Raw genomic sequence first — 11,367 nt, forward strand, 5'->3', positions numbered from 1 at the left:
GTGCTTAAACATAACTGGATTTGCTTCTGGAATAGTCCCAGAACAGTGAAGTAACAAATGGTCTCATCTTCACGAGCAGATTGTCAGATTCTTTAAGCTAAAGAACGCTGGCTGCAGACTGAATTCCAGCACGAGAACCTAGTCAGTGTACGTAACTAGGAAACTTTTTGCTATGAGTGTCTTATGCTTTCCCTAGACATTCTGTAGAACAAGAACAACTTGCCCTCCCTTGTCAGAAATAAGCTTTTATCAGTACTGTTAATCACCCTGCTTTGTTTTACATAAGTAAAAATCCTGAGCTTTCTCTAGTAGTGGCTCGGGCTATAAAGGGTATTTGGGTGCAAAAAGCTCCAGGTGGCTTGGGAAAAGGAGCATATTGTGCCTTCAGAGTAAAAAAAAAAAAATTCTGGTGGATAAATGGTTGTGCCTGGATAGTCTTCGAAATAGCTACATGTAGCGTGAAACAAGCCTGATTGGGGTTTGGCAACCCGGCAGGTATGAGGCTTAACGTTTGAAGGTAAGAAGGAGAATGAGGTGGGAGGGAAACATTAATCTATTTTTTCCAGTATGGCGAAATGAAAATCTGGGGTAATAGTTTCCCCAGGGATGCAGCAGTTGAGGGCTGAGGGAGGCGCAGGCAAAGAATTGCTGAACAATACTTGCCCTTGGACCTGCGCTAGCTCTGGTTGGTGGCTTGAATCCCAAAGACTTCGTATTCCTGTTGTAAATATGACCAGTTACTTCTTTTCCATGAAGTAGTGTGGCCTTTCTTGTTTCCCCTGTTTGCTTGATACTTCAATTTGCTCTTAAATCTTGCAAATTCATGATACTGCTGGAGAAAATGTGAGTTCATGCCATGTGTAGACTAGACTGCTGGAGTCGAAGTACTGTTTGGATGTTGTGTTAAGTAAATCCTCTTTTTATATATACAGGTACAACAGAATAGCTCGGGAATGGACTCAGAAGTATGCGATGTAATTAAAGAAATTATTGGATAACCTCTACAAATAAAGATAGGGGAACTCTGAAAGAGAAAGTCCTTTTGATTTCCATTTGACTGCTTTCTATGAGCCCACGCCTCATCTTCCCCTGTGCACATGTTTACCTGATACAGCAGTGCTGCGTGTTGTACATACTTGGAACAACAAAATAGAAATACTGTATTTCCCCGTACCAACATTGACTCCTAGCAGAGAAGTGTGTGTGTGAAAAGCTGGTTCTTCAGTCATAACTTTGTGAGCCTAAAAGCATTCCCCAATTTAAATTGGGTAATACAATGCAAAGGGAAGAGTTATGGTGGATATCATTTCTAGGGACGGTGTTGCTGATCTGGGAAGGCTTTTAAGTGGAATCCTTTTAAACTCATAACAGTTATGAAAAGCAAGGTGAAGAACTTGAAGCTGTTCTGTATTCATTTTATTCTGAAGGACCTACACCTTAGGTAAATGTTATGACCAATGAGATAAACTGTACCCACATCCTGTGTTTAAGGTCGAAGTTTAACCGGTCAACATTTAAATGGATTGGAGCTATTAGTGCATCAAGTGATGTTGATTTGTTTCAACTCTCTCCCCTCCTTCATACTTTTTTTTTTGGTTTGTATGTGGTTTCTCAGTTAATTCATAGCTAATAGCTCTTATTTTTCTTAAGTTTTTTAACTGCTTAGGTCTTTCTGGATGTAAGGGTAAAAATCCATTTGACAGAAAACTTGTGTATATTTAAAGACCCAACTGCTCCCCTGGAGCTTGTACGTTCAAGAATGATTAATCTGTGTAATAAACTGATTACTACAGTCATTACATATAACTTTGTGTGAATAGGCTTTTAATTTTAAGAGCAGTTTGTTACAGGCTAAAACTAATGGTGGATTTCTCTGAAAACCTTTGCATTCACAAACGGTTGCGTTTGGAAGTCATGAAGCAGTTTGGTTTGCGTCACACAAGGCCACGTGCCTGAACAGGACAAACATCAGCTTTTAAGCACTTAAGGTGAAATTGGGCTGTGTAGTGTGCCAGGAAACTTGACTGTTAAACCAAATAAGCAGTTTACTAAATGAGAATCTGAGTGACATTTTCCAACGCTTAATGGTATTATTCCCACTTGCATGGGACCTAACACAATGCATATGTACTGTAGGTAAGTGAAACCTTATGTAACTAAAATAATGGATGTAAAAGGGTAAAAAAAAAAAACCTACCAAACACATCAGCACAAACTTTCATAAAATGTAGCTTTTACATAATTACTTTGCACTAAACATTTGCAAATGTTCATACCGTTTTAAATTGTACTTATATGTGTCTTTTTTTTTTTTGGAACAAAGTCTTCACTTGAATCTAGTGGAAAAAAAAATGTAGTTTGAAACTTTTTTTTTCTTTGTATACAAGTGTATTTGCCAGCATCGTTGGTGTGAAATAGGTGAGTCTGCAAGTTTTATCTCCTCTTAGTAGAATTGTAAACAAAGCCATTGACTATGAAGGAGAGGCTGTAGCCTCCAGCTCTCCAGCCACAGGGTTCTGTCCCATCCATTTTCAACTGCATCTTTACACTCTTGCACAAATGAGGAATAAATGTCCACTGCTTTTGGTCTAAATCTGTTCCGCTTGTCTCATCTCTTGGTGTCCTTGTGTACGCACCTCCTGGATGTCAATGTTAGTGGTGTTTTGTGGAGGTCTCTTCCAGTGAGCTGTAGGTGAACATGGGATATGTGTGTGTCTCCAGCAGGTGGGAAGATTGCCGCTCTAGCAGTGCCACGCTGCTGCATGGGGACGAAGGAAACGGAGCACGTGGCTGTGTTTTCTGGTCCAGTGACAATGTAGGGGTGATAGCTACAGGGGAGGGGGAGAAACACGCTGTGCAGGCGTGTGAACCTGAGTAGTGGGTCATCTTCAAACTCTCGGCGCTCATGTTATGCCACAAGGTGTTGGTGTGTACTCGTTTAGAAAGTGGTGTGTGGCCTTAGCTAAAAACTCATTGCATTGTCAAAATGAGAGCGTGAGCTAGTGCCTGCTGGTGTACCTTGGTCTTGTGTTACCCCGTAACCGTGCCTGGCCTTGCTGTGTTCTTGGCTGCTCCAGCAGGTCACTGAGGCTCCTGCTGGACCCTCTGTGACTGAGGGGGAGATGGTGCCTCAGCTGGGGTGGAGGTGTCCTCCCGTGGTTCTGCAGCGGGGTCAGCAGGTACTCCTTGTCTGAGATGTGCAGGGAGGGTGGGTTAGGGTGATGGCAAACCTCACAGCGTGGGGGTTGCTTTTTTTCAGGGGGGATTCCCCTTAGCTGCTTTAAGTGAGCCACCAGAGAATGGGGGGTGTGGGTCGGGGGTTTTGGTGGTTTTTTTTAGTGGTTTTTTTTTTATATTATTTTTTGTGGCAGAGTTGGCTGGGTTTTGGCATTAGCAGTTGATGTAGGAGATCGGAGGCCTCTATGAGAGAGAGCGAAGGGAGCAGGAGCGAGTGTGGAAGTTGAGGATGATGGTTTCCCTTTCTGGTGGGACAGAAGTCACCTACACTAGGTGACAAGAAGGTAACACAGCTGTACATGAATCAAAATCGAGTCCTGAATGTTACAACAACTTCAGCCTGGATAATGCATTAACATCTCTGCCTGTGGTGGGATGGTTGTCTCGGACTGGCGGTGAAGTGCTTCAACAGATCGAACTTCTTGCTGGTGGTGTGACAGACATTGTGGTATCGTAAAAGCGAGTGATCTTCAAGTCGGGAGCGCATGTGCTGTCCTGTGTGGGGTGACCCATTTCTCATAGTTGTACTGTGAACTAGGTGAAGGAGTCTTTTTTTTTTCTTTCTTTTTTCCTCTCTAGGATTTAACTTAAGACCTGATCCGTCTTAGCATTTTTTAGGACTAGAAACTTGCTCTTTTGAAACTGTGTTGTGTATATTCTAATACGAAATGGCCTGAGAAGCCAGGGGCTCTGCTCGCTGCCTTTCTAGGAACTCTGAGTTTGTCATGTCAGTAACTTAGTCCCTGTCCAATTTTTTTTTCTAAACTTGATTTAGTATTTTAAGTGAACTTCTTCACTTTGCATGGCTTTCTTTGCACTGGGACATGTGTGGATGTAGATTGTACATGCAATTTCCCGTTTTTCCTGTCATGTGCTAAGCAAATCTGGTTTACTAAAAAAGAAAAAAAAAAAACCAAAACAACCAAACAAAACCAAATAAAATGCTGGGCTGCTTAGATTCCTCCAGCTCTGGCAGTGCTGTAAAGCTGAAACGCTGTCCCTGGGTATGTATGTTACTGGTGTTTGTCAGCGCCTGTCCACTGCAATGGAGTGAACCAGAGGGCAAATGACCCCAAGTTCAGTGAGGCGGAATGGCCACTGCCCCCCTTGAGCGGCCAGTGTTATTTGACAGTACGCATCCCTGCTGTAGTGCGTATTGCCTGGAAATTGGGATTTTGGGGCTGTTTGTGCACATGTGCTGTGCTCACATACGAGGGAGTGCAGTCCAGTATATTTGAGAAACTTGTCTGGCTCTGTATGGAGTGACCGCCCGTTGGGATGCGGGAATTACCAGTTAGGGCGAACGTTACCGGGGCTCAGAGCCTGATGTCCTGTGGACAGGGATGGAGCTGATCCTGGGTGGTACTGGAGACCTGGTTGCTGTGCTTGAAGTACTCTACCTTTTCCTTTGGTAGTGTGTTTCTTTGATAGCTTTTTGGCAATGCAATAGTGATTTTTTTTTTTTTTTTTTTGTGTAGCAGTGCTTTCAAGTAAGCTGCATCCTGAAGGGTCTACAGACTTTTTTCTGTTCAGCCTGCACACATAAAATATTGTACAAAACCCCTGTGGGACTAAGTTGGAGATGATCCTGTGTTCCTGGTGTGCTCAGTAAAACAAACTGTACCCTCTCCCTTGCCACTGAAGGTCCCAGCTTTCGTGCTTTTGGTAGCTGTGGTTTTTTTGCCTGGCTGCGTTTTCTCACTGTCTTGATTATCTCCATACTACTCGTGGCAGCAAAACTGCTCTAGAGCTGTTCTGGTTCCCAGTTCTCATGTGTCGTAGAAGATCAGGAACCAAAAGGAAGGACAATGGGAAGTGCTTTGCCCAGTTGAAGATGGTTTTCCTTGTGCCCCGAGCAGCTCTTGCTGTGGAGAGCGTGGCAGAACACCTGGGAATGTGGGATGTGTGGAGGAAAACTGCTTGAAGCAGTTAAAACTTTACATGTCACCTTCCTGTAAAGAACCAGGATAACACAAACCATCTCTGAAAGTGCACATCAGCTCCTGATGGAGGAGCCTTTGGGGCGTAGGCTCCTGCGGGGATGAAAGCCCTGTGGAATATTTGGGGAGGAGGAAGGCTGTCCTCTAAAGAACCTTGGAGCAATCTTGCTTTCCCTCCTCCAGCACCAGGGAAGCCTTCCTCCCTCTCCTACAGGTGGCTAGAGAAGTTTCATCCCCCCAATTACTATTTCCTTCCTTTCCTTGGTTCCTTTATGGAGACTTTAGAGCAAATCCGTGATGAGAGTTGGAAATCTTAGTTGTCTGGGGGTTTTGCAGAAGCCGTTTCCTACAGGGATGAGAAATGTGTTGAGGGCAACTGATGGAAGGTTAAAAGCCGGGGGGACACCCAGCCCTGCTGTCCTGCTTTCCAGGTGTGTGGAGACTCAACCCCTGCAGGAGTAACTGGGAGGGATTCTTGCAGCCGTGGCCTCACTGCCCTCACCTGTGGGTGCGTGTCACTGGATCAATGCTAACACTGCCTGTACTCTTGTAATGTGTTGCAATTTGATCACCATTAAATAATTCCCTTAAATTTACTGTGGCTTGATTGCCTTCTTGCTTTTTTTGCTTTACCTGTGCCTTTTACCCCCTTTTTTTTTTTTTGGCTTATTTTGTTTTCTTCCCTCTTGTGGCTACTCTCCCCCCCTCCCTGGTGATCCGGTTCTGCACTGTCCTCTGCTCGGCCCCCTGCAGTTGCCTTCATCTTTGTTTTTATTTATTTATTCTAATTTCCTGCAAGTCCTTGCTTGCTCTCTGAACAGGGGCAGTACTTTGCGGGCAGTGCCGAGTAGCCTTGGTGCTCCCGCCGCTTGCTGTGGACATGCCAACACTCTGGTCAAACCCAGTGCTGTTGTCCTTCTCCTCCTGGGTGGGAGGTGCCGTTTGGCAGTGGGCTTGTTGGTGCTCCGATTTCGTAGCCACCTGCTGCCAGCACCCCTGGCCTCCACACATCCGCCCTGCTGGGGTCACAGCACAAGGCACCTGTGGCATTGGAGGACACCGGAGCCATCTTGACTGTTCAGGGGTTGCCACAACTCCTGGCTTGCCCAGGTGGCTTTGTTCTTCATCTGGTTTGGCATCCACAGGTGTTATTTTATTGTTTTTTCTGCCTCTCAGCATCCCCCCCCTCTTTCCTTTCACTGTGTGACAATATTTAGTTTTTATTGTCACTTAGTTCTTCTTGTTGTGTAGTTTGGTCAAAGCATCTTGGGGTGAGTGATGATTGGATGTATTTACAATTCTTGCCCTTTCATGAACAAATCTATTTGTAGTGAACACGCTCTTTTACAGATAAATCTCTTGCCGAGTTGCTTGGCGAGAGGTTTATTGCTGAATTTTATCTCAGTGAGTTGCTCAGCTGTACATACTACTTCCTCATCCCCAACTGTGGGGGAAAAGTCATTTTAACACCCCTTAACACCTCGTGCTGGTCTGGAGCTTCTTGTCGGCAGCAGCTGGGTCCACTGAGCAGATTCGGGGTGGAAGTGTGCAGGGTGGGGTCAGAGGACCAAGTCACGGGGTGTAGATGCAACTTGGAATTTTGCAGGAGCTGCAAACTCACATTCACTTGGCTGCTGCCAACACTGGTGATAGTTTTCAGGCTCTGCCTTCCTGCGTAAGAGAAATAACATTTTTTGGCACTGGAGGTCCAGCTAGACACTATTCTTTCTCCAACAGTGACCAAAATAAAAGGCCTGTGTGAGAAGAGAGGAAGAGGATGTACAGCTGTGGGGCTTGATCTGCACTTGCTGCTGGTGGGAGAGCTTCCTGAGGGCAAGGGTGGCTTCTGTAGCCACACTGTTTTTATCTTGGGTAGACTTAATGTGAATGTGTCCTCTCTGGCCTCACCTTTGTGTAATCTCTTGTTTATCCCTATTTGATCTTGTCCGTCTGAAGGGGTTTAGCGGTACTGGTGGCGATTGTGGGGTTTGGGGGAGGCAGGGAGTCTCATAGGTGGTCAGCTAGGACCAGTCAGAGGGAACTGGGATGACTTGGGATGGTGGCACCTGTTAGAGCTGGTATTAAAAGAGAGTTGCTGTTAAATTTCTGTCCTGGAAAACTCTGCTGGTGTATGATGCCTGTGATTGAAAAGTACTTTTTTTTCTTTACTGAAGGAGGAGGTTCCAAACCTGCTGGAGGGCGGTGTGTGCTGTGGTGCCCCTGTTCTGGTCCGGGAGATTGCTTTGCTTCGCTGCCTTTTCGGTCTCAACAAGAGCCCATTTGCCATCTGCACAGACTGGAAATTTTGTAGGGCTTTTTCTTGCTGGTCTTTGACTTTTTTTTTTTCCAGAAGACAACCAAGTTGTGGGGGGGGATGTTTTGGGGTTTTTTTTTGAGGGCTTTTTGTTTTGCGTTTGTGGTTGGGTTTTTTGGTTTGTGGTTTTTTTTTTTTTCCTAATAATGAGTTCAGTGAGTTTCTCAAATACTGAGTTGGTACTAATAAGAGGGCCCAGCAGATAAAGGGGAGCTGTGGACCTGTGAGCTATCAGACTGTTGATCAACATGTAAAGCATCATGTCAAGAGTTGCTGGGGAGCACCAACCCCAGAAAACAAAGTCTTGAAGCGGAATAACCAGGACCCTGTCACACAGACCGAAGTTTTAAACTTGGAGCAGCTCATGGCAATGAGGGGAGGTGACAGGGTGTGATGCTGTGGTGCCAATGTGGTCTTCTGTGCTGTGCGGCAGGGGGTTTCCCCTTGTCTCAATGTTAGCTCTTCTTCCAGGCATGTTTTCCAGGTTCCTCTGATACGAGGCCATGGGTGTCCCGAAGCCATGAACATCATACTGCTAATTTACCTCTTCTTTGTGTGTGTGGTCTCTGTACAGCTGGAACAGTGTGGTCCTGCCCTCCCCCAACCCCGGCTGCTGGAGGCGGCTCAGGAGATGACTCCGGCGATGGTGGGCAGCATCTTCCTCCCCACACTCCACGCTGGAGGCGGTGTCTGGGCTGATGAGGCTGGGGGAAAGGAGCCAGCTAGCCTTGGGCCACCGCAGCTGGTGGAAAGATGGGGGGCAAAAGTGCCAATGACTGTTCTAGATGGGGTGAGGGGCACTAATTCCTTGGTCTGATGGAGCAAAGGGGAAGCTGGCATTACCACTGCAGGGGTTTCTGAACTCCTTTCCATTAAACCGGGTGGTTTGTGTCTAAATCCTCTCCTTGCTCCCCTGTGGAGGCACCCTCAGGGGCTGTGCTTCTTGAGAGATAGGATTTCCCTGCCTGCTCCTGCTCCCAGCAAGTTTTATTAAAACTCTCATACAGTTGGGAGGGTGATTTTTTTTTTTTTTTTTTTTATTTATCCCCCCCCCCCCCCCCAATCTTGAGCTAGAGCTCCATGAGTTGATGCAGTGACACTCAGCGGCTGCTCGTGGGGGTCTGTGTATCGCCAGTTCAACACATGGGTTCTGCAGTTCTGTGGGGTGTCCTGCAAGTCCCTCGCTCTGGGCTCGGGAGCCACTCCCGGGGGATATTCAGCCGTCCTGTTGCGAGTCGTGCTGAGCGGATGAGTAACCCGGAGTTGCCAGAGTTTCACAAAAAACATTGCTGCAGCTTACAGCTGGTGCGTGGCTGCCTTATGTGGTCCTGCCTCCTGCTCAGCGCCCTGGGTGGAGAGGTGCGCTGAAGTCCTCCTCTTAATTCTGTGCCTGGCAATCAATCCCTCCCCGATTTTTCTACCCCTCCTTTTTATCCCCCTTGCGGGATAACACTCAGATTTGGAGGGAAAACAGGCGGGATTGTGCAGTTGAAGATGGGTGAGCGGGGTGATGTGGGCCGGCAGTGTGACAGACACTCCTTGGAGGAACTCAGACTGTGCTGTAACGAAGCAGGTGGAGGCGGCAGCTTTGGCTCCACAGATAAAGGTGGTGTGCGTAGCCCAAATGTGGCACCTCGGTCACTGGTGAGCTGTCAGCAGCACGTGCTGCATTCCAGTTAGTGACTGTGATTGACCCTGGTGGATTTATCACTTGTATAAAGCTCTGTGTAAGTTTTTTTTCTTTCCCCCTCGTTGTAACCTGAAATACCCATGTCAAGCACTGGTGTGTTTCACCTTGCAATCCCTTCTTGGGAAGTGCTGATGAAAAAGCTGTTGGAACTTCTCTACACCCACGTTGGATACCTCACGGGAGGACAGGCTTTCGCCAAGTGGACGTTATTGGGTTTGGTAACTAAACGCTGTGGTCTGCGAGGACGTGCAACAGGTAAGCATAGACACTGTGCTGCTGCCTCTATTTAAACACCAAAATCTTTCCTTGAGTCAAGTCTTGCCTTGGTCAAGTAACTCAACTCACAAATGATGTGGCCTCCATAAGGCCCCCAGCAGGAAAACCATCCTCCTTGTCCAGAGGCTGATTTGTAAGACTTCCCCAGGGACATGGTGGTCTTGGCTGGGTCTCTAGGAGCTGATGCAGCCTCAGCTCAGCCCTGTGGAGCAGCAGATGGGGTGGACCTGGGAGCACCTCCTGCTGGTGGCACCATGTGCTAATGGAGGAGCTATCAGGATGCATGGAGGTGGTGTGGGAGGTGTTGGCGAGGTGGGATTCAAACCTCTCTTGCTTCCACTGGTTCCTACCACACAGTAGCGATGTGCTCCTGCCCCACTGTGGGGACTTCCATTGCCTTACCATGAACTCTGTGACATTCTTAATCCTTCAGGCTGCTTGGCCCTATTTCTCCTTTTTATTGCTGTCTCTTTTGCTCTCCTGGCACACCTCACTTTCTGCTGGGCTGTGTTTGTCCCAGTCCTTGCCCAAGCCCTTGGTGGCTTTAGCCGTCGTGTCTGAGCATAGGTGTCCTCTCGGCCAAGGTGGTCTGGGTTTGTGGAGGGGAAAATGCAAACCTGAGGCTGTTCTGGTTGTAGCTGACACAGCCCCTCCGGGTGCAGGGAGAAGGTGTGGGAGCAGCGGCAGCAGCCGTGGGAAGGTGGCACTTTGCTTTTGCCATTGGGCTTGAAGCGAGGGTGAAATTCCCACCTCTGCCTGGACGCCACTCCTAAGTCCATCCTGGGAAAGCAAAGGGAGAGCCTGTGCCCAGTACCCGGTGGGGGTGCTTGTGGGAGCCCAGAAAAGGATCACAGCCCCCGAGAGGTCCAGCCTGGCCCCTTGCCTCCCCACCGCGGCTCAGCAAGGCTGGAGGTGATGTGGAGGGAGGGTCCCTCAGCTTCGCTTGCTGGCAGGAGCTGTGGGACCAGTTTCCCTGTGGAGGCTGGTGTAGGATTGGGGGTGGTGGGGAGCTGGGAGCCTCTCGGGGCCGGCGCTGGGGGCTGAAAGCAGCTGCTGAGGCAGAATTTGCCTGTACAACCGCTGTAGAAACACTGAGCAGTTTTCAGGCGTGGGTTTCTCTTTTCCAGCTCTGCCTGTCAGCCTATGATGGGGACTTCTGTTCCAATTTTGTGTGCTAGGAGAGGAGCGGAAGACGGCACTGAGACCAAGAGTCCTCCAACCTCTCCATGTGACCATGCCCAATTCACCCTCCTTTCTTAGAGCCCAAAACCCATCTGCCCCTCATTCCCAGCTGAAGCGAAGTGGCCCAGACTGAGCCTTCACAGAAGGGAAGAAACCCAACCCCGAAACCATCCTTCCTGCCCTGAGGCTCTATGGCTGTGGGTACCACTGGAAGCTCCAGAGCTTCCGTCACCTTAACCCCCACTAGTCCCCGAGGGCTTGGGGGATGAGACGGAGCTGTTCTGCCTTCACTGAGCTGTGTGGCAGGATGGGGCTGAGGTTGTACAGCTCCCATGGCCCCTGGCAAGGCAGGAGTGTCCCCTCCTTGGCCCAGGGAGAAGGGGGGATGCTCGGGCACCTACTCCTAGGTGAGGGTTGTTGCTCCGAGCAGGGCTGTGGCACTCTGAGGGGCTCTCACACCTTTGCCAAGGGCCCCACAGACCCTGCAAGTGATCCCTTGAGTGCCAGGGAGTCGTGGGACAAAAGCCACACACACACTCGCACCCCCCCTTGCTGCACTGCTGGGGCAGCAAGGAGGTGGGAAGGGACTGGGAGGGGAAGCAGCTTGACACCCCCTTCCCCCCCCTCCCCCCATCACTTGGCTGTGGTTTGTCGGGACAGCTTTTGGCTTTCCAGCTGCGAGGGGGGCTGGGGACAAGACTGGATGGTGGGGGGCGGGGGGGGGGGGG

General features: G+C 48.7%; 1 protein-coding gene across 1 annotated transcript in view; it reads left to right on the forward strand.

The window, feature by feature from the left end:
- The window catches only part of UBE2D2 (ubiquitin-conjugating enzyme E2D 2), a 45,073-nt gene extending 42,797 nt beyond the window's left edge, over nucleotides 1-2,276 (forward strand). Inside the window, exon 11 of the mRNA XM_009890691.1 lies at nucleotides 933-2,276. Coding sequence (XP_009888993.1) covers nucleotides 933-978 — 46 coding nt within the window. The 3' untranslated portion in view covers nucleotides 979-2,276. The remainder of the gene's footprint in view (nucleotides 1-932) is intronic.
- The last annotated feature ends 9,091 nt before the right edge of the window (nucleotides 2,277-11,367 follow it).

The sequence above is a fragment of the Charadrius vociferus genome, unplaced genomic scaffold, assembly GCF_000708025.1.
Source record: "Charadrius vociferus isolate BGI_N301 unplaced genomic scaffold, ASM70802v2 scaffold828, whole genome shotgun sequence".
In the NCBI taxonomy this organism is placed as follows: Eukaryota; Metazoa; Chordata; class Aves; order Charadriiformes; family Charadriidae; genus Charadrius; species Charadrius vociferus.